The following is a 14,731-nucleotide window of genomic DNA, read 5'->3' on the forward strand; positions in this document are numbered from 1 at the left end:
GGTAAGACAGGTCTAAGGAACCACTTAGATAATATTAGACTTTTACAAATAATTGATATCAAATCTGCCCATCTAGTGCACAAAAACAAAATAGACGTTGGCACCATTTTAACCTGATAATCCATGGAAAAAGGACTATGTTTTTATTGAGAAAGCATGCAATCATTTCCTTATAAACACTGAAAGCAAATAAAGGGAAAATTTAAAGGTAAAATGTAACAATAACTCTTATATCTCCTCTCAATTAAACAGGCCAATCACCCTAAAGACAAGTATTTTTCAGCCTGAATATTTATCAGACTACATAATCCACTGTACCAATTGCATTTAGATTTTGTAACAAAACCTTTTCTATAAAAGTTAGTACAGCTAGAAGTGAATATAAATCAGTCCCCCTTTAAACATTCAACACATCGAAAGCTATATGCTACGTACATTAACCAACAGTTTTCTCAAAGTAATGGGGCTTTAGACGAATATCAGAATTGGTATTTGTGTCAAAGAACCAGACAGAATAGCAAGCAGGGATTTTTCCAGTTAACCTATTATCTTCTAAGTTTACCGTTTAATTATCGCAGTACAATTTAACTGATAAGTATTTCAGTACTTGAAGCATGAGCTCTACAGAACAAGAAGCCGCAGGTTATAGTAACAGGGTTTGGATCTGACAAACAATTGCAGCGTTGATCAAACGTTGTCTTCTCGTCGTTGAATGACTGGGTCTGCAGTTCCTCTTCGCTGGTGGGGCCGTCCTCTGATTCTTTCATGGTGGTAGTCTTGTCTTGGCTGGTGGCATGCCAACTTTCTTTGTTTTCGTCCTCAACCTCCTCACGTTGTAGATCTTTGGAAATCAGCTGTCTGGCCAATTTGATGTTCAGTCCTTGGTTGCAGTGAAGCTTCCTTTTCATTTCGAACTGACGCTGTTTCTCTTGTTTGTCCAGGAAGATTTTGCTGGTGTGCGCCCCATCCTTCTTCGGCTCCCGCACTGGATAGTTGAGCTCCGAGGTATCAGTGGTGGCTAATTTATTGGCTAAGCTGTTGAGGGTCATGGCTTCTTTAGTTTCGAAATCACTCTTTGCACCTCCTTCCCGTCCTCCTCCAGACCGAGCTGGCGAGCGCGGGGCTCATTCATCTTCATGAAATCGCAGTTTCTGTACGCTGGGCGGTAGGTCGCCAGGAAGTTCGACTCCTCCCACTTCTGGGACTTCCCGGCCCTGGTGTCACAAAGTCCAACGCGGGTGATGCCACAGTGGTCCCCGCCGCCATCAGCGCCGCCGTCAACGCCTGGGGGGAGGGGGGAGGGGAGGCCAAGAGGACCTATGTTTTTGTTTGTTTAATAGTGTAAGACAGGAAATCTGCCTTCGTTGCACATGAAACGGGGAAGCACTGTGTTGTGAATTTCTCTATCCCCTGTCTGTGTGCGGGCGGACAGTGTAAAACATATTTCTCCCTGGGGGTCACAGGCCAAAGTTTCAAAGCCACTCCTTGGGTTGGAAAGATTGGAGGCCTAGGGGCTAGAGGACCCTTCCTACCCTGACCCTCGGTTAAAGGTCCCAATGCCCAGCCACTTACACTGGCTGGGAGCTCCTCCCTCTGCCCCCCACCCCAATCCTCCATGATCACATATTGTTTCTTCTCCTATCCAGCCCTTCGCTACTGGCTTAAATATTTCAAGAAACTCCAGTTCTGCCGCCACCCTGATTCAAGTCACCACCATCTGTGGTCGGGGTCACCGTCACAGCCTCTGAACTAGCCCTCACCCCCATCACCCCTCCTGCTGCCTTCTGACCTCTCATTCACCCTCTATTCAGTGTGGTCTTTTAAAAACGCCATCAAATCTTGTCGCATCTCTCTTTCAAACCCTTTAATGGCTGCCCCTTTTCTTTCACATAAAGACCCAAATCCAGAAGAGGCAGAAAGCAGCTCTATGATGGGCTCCCCCCGCACCCCAGTTCTCCGCACCCTGCCTCTAGCTTTGTATGCTGGCCTTTCGGTTCCAGGAGCGCTCTCCTCCCTTCCTGTCCCAGAGTTTTTCCCTGGGTTCTTCCCACAGCCTGCAGTGCCCCTTCAGGTTTCAGCTCAGTCATGACTGCCTTACAAGAGCCTGTTTCCTGACCTCCAAAGCAGATAGGGTGCTTTCATGGCCTCTCTTATTGTCCTTGACAGCGCTCGGAGTTGTGGCAATTATGTTTATTATCTGTGTACACTAGATGGTCAATTCCAAGACACAGGGGAAGGTGTCTGTTTTTCTCAGGATTGTCTTCAGCTTCACAACATCATGCTGTAGCTGGCATATAGTAGGTATTACCACAATATTTATGGAATGAAGAATAAATGATAGGTGACAGGTAATTGGAAGACTGAGATTTGTGAGTGGAGAAAAGGGGGCTCCAGAGTTTTCACTGTCAGTTACAATTTGTTCAATCAGTCACATGAGAAAAACACCCCACATGTGGAAGTTGGGGACTGTCCCAAAGAGTGACTTCGGAACATTCTGTCTTTCACAGGCCTCATATTTCATAGGCAGTGACATTCTTCTCAAAAACAAAAAGGAAATTAAGATCCAGTTTCACATTTTACCCTCCAGGTAGCATTCACAAGAGGTTTTTTTTTCCCCCCCTTCTGATAACATTTTGCTTCCTCTTCTCTCCCTCAACGTCTTTCTACATTTTAGAACCCAAAAGCAAAAGCATGAAAGAACCATAAAACTTTTACAAGGGTCTTAAGTACCTTAAGTTCAAGTTGTCCTGTATTCTCCAAAGTCCTACTAACTTCAGGAGCTCTGCAATCACTTTAAAACTGTGTTATTCATCTCAGAAAAAGAATTTCCTGATACCAGTACTCTTTGAAAAAAGCTGTATTGTGTGGTAAGGGCTTTCAGGGATTCAAAAGCCGATCTTCAGGTCTACGGGAAAACCCTCCAGTATGTGAGGGGGCAAAAAAACCAACTTTCATTATTCAGAAATACTCCAGGCCACTCTTTTCAAAAACCTGCCTGAAAGGCAGCACAGGCCCGCACAAACGCAATTGGTCCTGGCTGGCAGGCACAGTGGGTCTGTGCATCTTTAGCTGTAAACAGGACGTTGAGGGAGACGCTGAAAATCCAAAAGCAAGATCCAGTGCATTGGGATTTTGCTTTTCAGTGTATACAGCACCCACCCCACATACTGTGATCTGAATATACAAGCTGTTCAAGATAGAATGAGTCAGCCCTCCCGAAGTTCTTGAGTTTTCTGAAATGCAGTAACACATTGGCGGTTCATGCTAGGGCAGGAGCACCGTGATTGTGACCTTCTGACCTGGGCCACAGACAAAATATTTTAAAGAAATCACCAGGTATTACAGATCTCAGTTGCACATTATTTAAAAGTAATCTCTTTCGCCTACCATTGGCTAATTATCTGCTTCATGAAAGTTGCCCTAAGAAAAATCCAAATTTTGAGTTTTTACCATCAAGCTAAAAACTCTCAATCTAGTCAACATTACCACAAGCCGAAAATTTAGAAAAGATCGGCACTCTTTCCAACATTCCTCTTTACACGATTCACTTGTTATTGCCCTAGGACAAGGGCTGAGCAGATAGGTCTGTGGTTCTACCACACACACACACACACACACACACACACACACACACACACACACACACACACACACACCCGAGACTGACAAAAACTTTCCTAGTCAATGACACGTTATATGAAATTTAGATACAGACCTAGAAAGCCCTTCTTTCAACAAATATTTAGTGTGACCATTGACTGTATGTCCAGTAGGAGAACCTTCATTCTGAATGCACAAAAGTGAGGTTGTGCTTCAGTGGTCTTCAGTGGGTTAATATTTGATAAATACATCTAAATATGCATGCTGTTCTATCATCACAGTTTTAAAATACATTTAAAAAGTCACTGATATTTAAACTAACTGATTGTTAAGCCTGACGGTAGGTCACTCCATGGTTTCATTTCTTCCACTAAGAATCATTTCCCTTCCATGCAGCCATTCTCCAAATGCGGTAAATACAGGAATTGGTTCAAAAGGAGAACTAAGCCAGGAACCAGAAATTCTCAACCAAAGATTGGAACACCTAAGAAACCAAAAGCTACCATAAACAAGGAAGGTATCCCAGATGTCCTACTGGGTGCCATTGGTGAGAAATTAGTAAAACAATGAGAAGCAGTCAGCTTTTTTGGGACCAATCATGCTGCCAGAAGTGGAGATTAATACTAGTTCAGCCATGTAGCATCTGAAGGTGTACATCAGTCCACCCAAGAATTGTCCACAGTACTTGGAGAATTATGCTGGATATTGTGTAATATAAAAATAAAAGTGCTATTTGGTTTTGAATCTATATTTCTCTCTCTCATATTCCAAACCCAAATTTCTGATATTCTATTAAATATCCCTGCCTTAGATTAGGTTCCCTTAGAAGCTGACCCTGAGACAAGGACTCGAGTGCAAGTAGCTTACTCAGGAGGAGATTTGCCGAAAATACTGGTAGGGGATGGGGGAAGTGAGACAGAGAAGGGCAGGAGGCAAAGGATGCATTGGAAAAGCAGTTCCTACTGTAGGCAACTAGAGCTTAATGCTCCTGAGAAACTCTAGAAGTCAATGTAGAAGAGTTACCCCCATGGCCTACCTCCACCCCACTGGCGAAGGAGCTAGAGTTTATTTATACATCACTTGCTGCCATCTGGACTTCAGGCCTGCTGGGAGAGGGGAGGGGCATGAATCCCTTGCACTCTGGATTCCTGGTGGAGCCTGGGGAGTGGATGGCCAACTTACTGATGCATGCAGACTCGTGTTGGCTTCTTTCCTGCCCTGTTTCACAAGCCCTCTCCTGCTATCCTGCCCCCTGGGATCACAGTCCCAAATGAAAGCCTTTTTCTCCGGCTCTGCTTTTGCAGGAGGAACCCAAACTAAGAGAAGGATTGTGTATTTCATCGTTAATTCCTGAACAATCATTGGCACATGTCCATATTCTGCGGCAGATGTCCATATTTCTGCAAAGTGGGTGAATGAACTGAGGGAAGTGAACAAAAATCTTTTGAAAGGAAGAGCCTGGAAATACGGGTAGGTCTAGAGAGGTTCAGTGAGACAATGGTTTTCCATCTTTTTCATTGTAAGTTTTAAAGCAGTAATTTTTAAAAAAAAATATTTATTCATTTATTTTTGGCTGTGTTGGGTCTTCGTTGCTGTGCACGGGCTTTCTCTAGTTGTGGCGAGCGGGGGCTACTCTTTTGTTGTGGTGAGCAGGCTTCTCATTGTGGTGGCTTCTCTTGTTGTGGAGCACGGGCTCTAGGCTAGCAGGCTTCAGTAGTTGCGGCACGCGGGCTCAGTAGTTGTGGCGCATGGGCTTCGTTGCTCCGCGGCATGTGGGATCTTCCCAGACCAGGGCTCGAACCCGTGTCCCCTGCATTGGCAGGTGGATTCTTAACCACTGCACCACCAGGGAAGCCCAGTAAACCTTGTTTTACAAATTAAATATTACATAGAATTACAGAATAAAAATTAGTAAAATTGGAGCTAGGAAGCAATGGAGTTTGTCTGTCTGCGTGGAGGTAGGGACACCAGAATTCTCACTGCTTGGGATCTCAGAGGTGGCTCCTGAGACATCACAGGGACTTGGGGAGGGGGCGTCAATTGGAAAATCACTGCAAGAGTCATTGCCCAAAGCAGTTTATCCCAAGGGTTGATTTTCTGAGTGATCACTTGTTTTGAGAATGGGGGTGAGGAGATTTTCTACTGTAGTGATTCAGACCAGCATATTCATTGAGTGCAGGTCACTAAGGAGACAGGACATCAATGAGAATTTCTGACGTTACATAGTAAACATCAACTTTGCCCCCTTCCAAGAGGATAATCTAGTTTGGGAATGTTCAGTGAAGAAAAATGTCATCAGTGGGAATGTCTGCCAGGAGTTATATAGAAAATAATGGCAAAGATACCAGAAGGCAGGCCTTGTAGAAATGGGCTGAAAAGAAAAAAGAAAAGAAACGGACTGAAGGGTGTGTAGTAGAGAAATGTTCTCCCTGCTCCCTAAAGGATGCTAAGGTGTTTCATGCTTAGGGAAATGAAAAAGTGCTCAACCTCTTGCTCTTGACCCTGCTTGGTCAGGGAAGGAGCTATTGATAAAATAGAACTCACACTTATCAACTATTTTTTTATTTTATTTTTCAATTGAAGTATAGTTGATTTACAGTGTTGTGTTAGTTTCAGGTGTACAGCAAAAGTGATACAGTTATACACACATACACACACACACACACACACACACACACACACACACACACACATATTCTTTTCCAGATTATTTTCCCTTATAGGTTATTACAAAATATTGAGTATAGTTCCCTCTGCTATACAGTAGGTCCTTGTTGTTTATTTTATATATAGTAGTGTATATATGTTAATCCCAAAGTCCTAATTTATCCCTCCCCCCCACCTACTTTCCCCTTTGGTAACCATAAGTTTGTTTTCTATGTCTGTGAGTCTGTTTCTGTTTTGTAAATAAGTTCATTTGTATCATTTTTTCAGATCCCACATATAAGCGATATCATATATTTGTCTTTCTCTGTCTGGCTTACTTCACTTAGTATAAAAGTCTCTAGGGACTTCCCTGGTGGCACAGCGGTTAAAAATCCGCCTACCAATGCAGTGGACACAGGTTCAATCCCTGGTCTGGGAAGATTCCCACATGCCGTGGAACAACTAAGCCCACGTGCCACAACTACTGAGCCCGCGTGCCACAACTTCTGAGCCCGCGTGCCACAACTACTGAAGCCCGTGAGCCTAGAGCCCATGCTCCGCAACAAGAGAAGCCACCGCAGTGAGAAGCCCGCACACCACAATGCAGAGTAGCCTCCACTCACTGCAACTAGAGAAAGCCTGTGCACAGCACCGAAGACCCAACACAGCCCCCCAAAAATCAAATAAAAAAAAAAGAAACTCTCTAGGTCCATCCATGTTGCTGCAAATGGCATTATTTCATTCTTTTTACGGCTGAGTAATATTCCATTGTGTATATATATCACATCTTCTTTATTCATCTGTCGATGGACATTTAGGTTGCTTCCATGCCTTGGCTATTGTAAATAGTGCTGCTGTGAACACTGGGGTACATGTATCTTTTTGCATTATGGTTTTCTCCAGGTATATTCATTAAAAAACTAAAAATAGAGCTACCATATGATCCTTAAAAGCTTATCAACTATTTTTATTTATAAACATTATAAAATTAGAGTCCAGAAAGTATTATTAAGGCTTAGATGGAAATACTGAAAGTCAGATCATCCAAGCTCTTACTGCCTGGCTGCGAAGACTGAGGACCAGAAAGTTATGGTGACTTGCCCAGGGTCACACAGGTGGTTAGTGGCACAGCCAGCACTGAAAATCCAGATCCTCTGGGACTGCTCTGGCAGCACACTTTCCTATTTGCTACCTGCCACCTCTAGAAGTGGTAGGAGCCGGGGGTCCCAATGTGGGTCTCATATTCCAATCAGATATTGACATCCCTGTCTCCTTGGCCTGTGCCATTCTCCAGTAGCACCAGCGCTTTAAAAGAAGAAAAGAAGGAGCAAAACGGCCATTTTCAGAAGTATTAAAAACCTGAAACTCAGGCCCTCTGAAGCTCAAGTTCAAACATGAGGGGCGGGCTTCCCTGGTGGCGCAGTGGTTGAGAGTCCGCCTGCCGATGCAGGGGACACGGGTTCGTGCCCCGGTCCGGGAAGATCCCACATGCCGTGGAGCAGCTGGGCCCGTGAGCCATGGCCGCTGAGCCTGCGCGTCCGGAGCCTGTGCTCCGCAACGGGAGAAGCCACAGCAGTGAGAGGCCCGCGTACCGCAAAACAAAACAAAAACATGAGGGGCTAGCAAGTTCAGCTGGAGGCACAAGTGAGAAAGTTTTTGGGGCAAGGTATCAATAGGCCAGCTGACCAAGTTTTGTAGCTCTGGATGAGCCATAGTCAAATTAGAAAAGCAGTAATGTGATCTAGGGCAGCAGAATTCAATTTTGCTGACAACACTGAGGTTCCTTGAGGGAGACCTTTAAAGATGACATTATAGCAGGATTATTTCCCATGTGTACAAATATGGCTGGGGAGAAAAACACACACACACAGATATAATCCAACGTGTGAGCCATTCTCTTCTGGAAACAAATTTTCTTGTTATTATACATCTATATTTTAGAAAGAGTATTATAAAAACAGCGAGAGAGTGTAATAGAAAAAGAAATGAAATGCTGCAATTCTTTTTTATGATGTTTCACACACAAAAAGAAAAATAACTCCCAGAATCATCAGATTTCTTAGAAGATGCAGTAAGTATATCATTAGCATCCGCACGACTCACTAACAAGACGTTACGTGCAGGGAGGTGGGGCAGGAAAGCTGTCATCAAATTCCAGTCAATGATTTATAGTATTTGTGACTCTCCCACATGCAAAGAGTGTCAGCTGACAATTTATTCTGGCTGATGTAACCCGACAGAATCTTCTTCCTTTCTGACAACCGGTCCAGTAACTAAGGTTAACACATTTCAGCTCTAATCAACAGAAGTAAACCTAGCAGTGGAGTTTGGTGCTATCTTAGTCATGCCGACGTGTTGCTTGTCAAACTTCACTGAGCATCAGAACCCCCTGATTCAGTAGAGCTTGGGGCAGGCCGAGTTCCGGAAGTTGTATTTTCTAGCAAGTTCCCAGGTGATGCTAATGGTGTTGGTCCAGGAGCTGCCATGAGAACTACTAGAGTAGAAGATATCCTGCCCCATCTGGCAGGTGACTCAGACAAGTCCAGATCCACAGCTGGAGGCAATACTCCCTATTCTCTGGAAAGCCAAGCAAGCACAAAATGGAGTACAAAGGGAGAGAAGTTCATTCTGCCTGAGGGGGACCAAGAAAGCTTCGTATATAGGTCTTTTTTTATACTAGGCACTGAGGTGAAGAGAAGCCAGGGAAGGTGACATCAGGCAGAGGATGGTGAAGGTGGCCCATCGCAGATGAGTACAAATGGTTTGGGGGACTGGTCTGTAATATGTGGCAGCACTAGGATTGCTATACCCTTTATAACGATACACAAGAAGGGGCCCATCACTCTTCGTTTAATCAAACATTCACATTGACGACTTGTGGTGATTGCACATGTAGAAAGAAAAGTAAAAGAAGGAATTGGCAGGGTGGGTTCTCTGGCATTCCCTCCAACTGATGCTCCACTGTTGTCTGCACTTTCTCAGTACAAACCAGAATCGCATGAATAATTATTCTGCAAAGGCAGAGTAAATTTCTCTTAGCTGATAACTTTCCCCCAGGGAATTGTCATTGTAACAGGTTGCATAGACCTATACATACTTAATAGGATGGCGGGTTGGTGCTATTTTAGGCATCTAAGTAGCGGTTGCAGGGTATGTTCTTTTGGGCAATGCAACTTTCTTGACGCCCCTGAAATCTCATCTCCCAGATGGTCCCCCACAGGTGAGACTGGCCATATTTGTCCAAGCATCAAACAGCCAATCTCTCAGTGGCTCTCATGGCTCACTTTTTACAAGGACTCCAAATAACACTAGATGGAAAGTATGTAACATGTAGATATCACGTTTCTGATGTCCTGTGTGTCCCCTGTAGCTGCTAATGCACACGGGAGGGGCTTGAGAAATGCTCTCGTTAGTAAATAGCAGGGATGAATGCAGGTGGACCCATCAGACAGTCATTGTTTGGGGTTGTCCCAGCTGAGGACTGCCTTAGCCTTAATAGAAAATCCTCCTGCAGTGGATAGACTCAGTTCTTCAAAGAGATTGGCCCCCATCCCAATGAAAAACGGTCACTTTCGATAATTGTGCTCAAAATGACATATTTTATCATCAGTTTTTTTGAGAAGTATACACTTAAAAGAAAAAAGACAAAGCAGAAAATTGCTTCATGGCTCAGGCAATATATCTCTGTCTCTATTGTTTGTTGAAGTCTTATTAGGGTCAGTTGTGCCCTGAATTATTCCATTTCCTATTTCTCTGTGCCATTATACTTCCAAATATTTCAGAAATAAAGTCCCTTTTCATTTTCATTTTACTTTTTCATGGGGAAGTATTGAATATGACAGGGCCTGCCATCATCTAATGAGAAATGGCTCTTGGGCAACTTATAACTATTATTAAGATGACATTTGCCCCTCTGAGTATCAACAAGAAACTGAGATGCATGGACTCTAAAAGAAAGCCATAAAGGACCAAAGAGAAGACAATAGCCAAAGAAAAATAGATGAATCAGCTTTATGAATTTAGGCTTGGTCTGGTAACATTTTCCAAGGCATTTGGAAAATTTTTCCTATAGAGAAAAACAGAATAAGGCAAAGAGACATGAGGAAAGTGAGATTCAGTATATCGTGAGGTTTATTATTTTTCAGTAAGCTGCTTGCGTTAGTGACCCAATCTTCTTACAAAAAAAAGAGAAATCCCTCCCTTTGTCTGTTCATCAAGGAACCTGTAGTAGAGAAAGTCTTTTCCAGATCAGTTCCAAACTACAAGATAAAAATCGTTCGTATGACATGTGTATATATGTAATGAATTGCTGCAAAACTGATACTGGGTAGCACACTGCAGACACGAAGTCATGTGTGAGAAAACCACCGTCAAGTACTGAATACTTACAAACACCAATTTTCTTTTTTGACAACATAATGAAAAGTTTCAAAGCACTCCTGTCTTCCAAATTATAGTACCGTTTTGTTTTATGCTTTTATTTTCTGATCGATCTTTAGATACGTGCCAGTAGTCATGGGGGTGAGGGTGGGTATGAAGATGAAATCACAAGCTCAAAACTGTTGCACCTAATGCTTCGAATCTTGAAAGTCAGAGCAGATGCTTGAGTTATGAATTGCAATTGTGTGTGGAAACAATCTGGCAGCAACCTAACACTGAATAGCAACTGTTTTCCAGAAAACAGTTTGTCTCCTTTGGTAGCATGGTTATGCTTGAAGGATGAAAGGTCATTTGAAATTTTGGAAGCATGGAAGCAGGCGTATAGAAGGTTCGATTTTATTGCGGGGGCTGAGGTCATATCTGGTCCTGTCACTTTTACCTAGATTTCCCAAATCTCTGAGTTGGAAGGAACTCAACATTTATCTAGGCCAGTGCTTCTCAAACTTTAATGTGCTTGTGAATCATATAGAGATCTTGTTAAAATGCAATTTTTTTTTTTTTTTTTTTGCTGTATGCGGGCCTCTCACTGTTGTGGCCTCTCCTGTTGCGGAGCACAGGCTCCGGACGCGCAGGCTCAGCGGCCATGGCTCACGAGCCCAGCCGCTCCGCGGCATGTGGGATCTTCCCGGACCGGGGCACGAACCCGTGTCCCCTGCATCGGCAGACGGACTCTCAACCACTGCGCCACCAGAGAAGCCCTAAAATGCAAATTTTGATTCAGCAGGCATGGAGGAGGGGCCTGAGATTCTGTAGGTCTAATAAGGTCCCGGGTAAGGCCAGTACTGCTGGTCTGTGGAGCACGTATTGAGCAGCAAGGTCTAAGACCAATTTTGTTTGTTTTACTTTCACTTCTCTGACATTCTAGTGTTTTGTAATTACATCACAGGTAATTTGTTACCAACACTAGTGAAGCCACAAAGGTTTTTTTTTTTTCCCCCACTGTAACTATACGAGTAGCTGTATCTATTGCATATTTCTGTCTCTGTCTCTATTTACATCTGTATCTATGAATGAAAGTCATTTAAGGTTATCCCCATAATAATGTTATTCTCCTTGACATCTAGCTTCTGACACGCTATCCTTAGTAGGAGAGAAAAAGGTAGATTCCTGCCAGGGAATTACACATAGGTCTGGTTATACCTTTGGGAATGTGTTATACATGTGAATGTCACCTGCCATGAGTGGAGAAACGATTGAGAATTGCCAGTCTAGTTTAATCTCTCAATCGATGATTTGAAAATCAGGTCACATTAAATAAATGAATAAATCTGAATTGGATATCTTTAATTTACAAAAATAATGTACTTCCATTCAACAAATTTAAGCAGTGAATATCTGTGCAAAGGAAGAAGTAATCAATTCTATGTATTCCCTCCAACCCTCCCTTAACTGTTGCGTGTACTTCCTGATGGAGTTTTTCTATACTTATACAAACATATTTTTAATAAAGTATATCAAGTTCTCTGCAAGTTGCTGTTCTTTAATATTTTGGAAACAGCTATTGCAGGTCTATTAGAAAAATGCAACCAAGCATTCTTCTAATTTTCTCAAGTAATTTTCTTGAGCTTTAATTCCACTTTTGTGATCCATAACTAGTTTTATTAAGAGGAAGTTGAATACCAATCAAAGCATTTTCCTAGGACAGTAGAATGTAAGTTCCGTGAATGCCAAGATCTTTGTCTGGATCAGATGTATCCCAAGATCCAACAAAGGAGCCTGATACATAGTAAGTGCCTGATAAATACGCATTTAATAAATCAACGTCAGCCAGACAGTATCAGGACAATTGGGAAGTGGGTGGGGGAGTAGACTGTCAAGGGAAGGGGCTGAGGCATAACGTATCTATTAAATGTTTGCCCTTGACAACATCCAGTAGGAATCAGCACATTAGTTGGGTAAATTTTGTCTGTGTCTCAATTTTGTTTAAGGACTGGTCACATAACAAAATGGTTCTTCTTGATCCTAGAAATGTGATAAAGTAGATAGGCATTTTACTTGCCTTTTTAATGTACTAAACCTTTATATATATATGTTTTTGCCCCCAGTTCTCTCCAATTTTCAGAAAACATTCATTCATTCATTGGACAAATATTTCTATCCTTAGCACCAGGACCTAGGGGACATGTATATAGATCTTGGCAGTAGAATTAGAGAGTGAGGGCAGGATGGAAGAAATACCAAGAACCCTCATCCTTAGCACAGAATGCTGGAAATGTTCACAACCGCTCAATAATTATCATGCTCAACCTCCAAGTAAGAGAAATCTGAGTATTCATTTTGTGAACTGGGAGAAAAAGAGGCTTGGCCATATTTTGTACTGTGCTGATAACCCTTAAATGCACTCTTCCATGGATGTTGGCTCCATCTGGGGACAAAAAATCATCAAGTGATGTGGTTTTCAGATGATCTAGGACATTCTAGAATTTTGAAGTTGCTGTGCAAAGAGGAAAACAAAGACTCCTTGCTTCAGGGGAATTAGTTAGAAAGATTTACTCAAGCTTTGAACTTGTTTGTATGCAATTCTACATCTTTTAAGATGCAAATCATTGGGACTACCCGGGTGGTGCAGCAGTTAAGAATCTGCCTGCCAATGCAGGGGACACGGGTTCAATTCCTGGTCTGGGAAGATCCCGCATGCCACGGAGCAACTAAGCCCATGCGCCACAACTACTGAGCCTGCGCTCTAGGGCCCGTGAGCCACAACTGCTGAGCCAGTGTGCCACAACTACTGAAGCCTGCATGCCTAGAGCCCATGCTCCACAGCAAGAGTAGCCACCACAATAAACCCGCACACCACAATGAAGAGCAGCCCCCGCTCATCGCAACTAGAGAAAGCCTGTGTGCAACAAAAAAGACCCAATGCAGCCATAAATAAATTAATTAATTAATTAATTTATATTTTAAAAAAGGTAGGGAATCTTTAAAAAAAAAAGATGCAAATCATTCTGTCAGATAAACCAGAGGAGATCTGTTGAAAAACTATTGTGGACTTTGGCAGTTTAGTAAAAGGCCCATTTTCAAAACATTGCCTTGTGTAGCGTGGGTCATGTCAGGTGATCTCATTTTGATGCTACTTAGAGTTAATGAAGGGGCAATAATTTCTGACAGTTGGTGTTGCAATTTAGTGAATGCAGGAAGGATGCAGGAGGCCGGATTCTATCCTTAATTTCTGTAGCTTAGAATCTTTGTGAACCTAAAGAAATTGTTTAACCATACTGAGCCTCTATTTCCCCATGTACACAAAGAATACCTGGTAATATCTTCTTGACAGGGTTGTAGAAAGGATCAACTGAGATATTGTGTGGAACGTTAGCGCAACACCTGGCGTGCAGTAAGTGGTCAACAAGGTTAACTAGTATTACTACTGATAAGAATAAAACAGGGGGGAGGGATAAATTAGGAATTTGGGATTAGCAGATACTATATACAAGATAGATAAACAACAAGGTCCTACTGTATAGCACAGGGAAGTATATTCAATATCTTGTAATAAACCATAATGAGAAAGAATATATATTTATTATATATATATAACTGAATCACTTTGCTGTACACCAGAAACTAACATGACATTGTAAATTAACTATACTTCAATTTAAAAAGAATAAAACATACATTTTAAGGATAAGAGTATTTGTACTAGTTCGTTTTACTGTAAATGCCTTATGCTTCCCTATTGGAAAAGGTCTAGCCAACACATGGGCTCAGCTTCCTGCTATTCAGCCAGCACTATAGTTTACTTTTAAACTTTTATTTTGCCTGGAACTTGAGGGCCAGAAAACTTGAAGGAGAAGAACACAGGAAAAAGAATATTATTTTAAAATTACACTTCCTTGCAATCTACCCTTGAACCTATTTGGTCAGATCAGTCCAGTGGTGCTGAAGACATCTTTTGTCCTCTCACTGGCCTGAGAAGAGCTGTCATGAATTGGTTTCCCCATTCCACTTTAACAAGCCCACTCTGAGTCATTATGGTTTCTTGGTTAAGTGCTTCTGAAACACATATTCTTTAATTGACAGGTTATTTCAGCTCCTTCAGAGCCTT

The 14,731-nt window shown here is 42.5% G+C and overlaps 1 protein-coding gene across 1 annotated transcript; it reads right to left on the reverse strand.

The window, feature by feature from the left end:
- Positions 1-584: 584 nt before the first annotated feature.
- On the reverse strand, positions 585-1,617 carry PPP1R2C (PPP1R2C family member C). The gene is given in 3 exon segments (XM_032618894.1): positions 585-1,084; positions 1,087-1,284; positions 1,533-1,617. Coding segments are annotated over 3 exon segments (783 nt in total).
- Positions 1,618-14,731: the final 13,114 nt, after the last annotated feature.

The sequence above is a fragment of the Phocoena sinus genome, chromosome X, assembly GCF_008692025.1.
Source record: "Phocoena sinus isolate mPhoSin1 chromosome X, mPhoSin1.pri, whole genome shotgun sequence".
NCBI classification, from domain to species: domain Eukaryota; kingdom Metazoa; phylum Chordata; class Mammalia; order Artiodactyla; family Phocoenidae; genus Phocoena; species Phocoena sinus.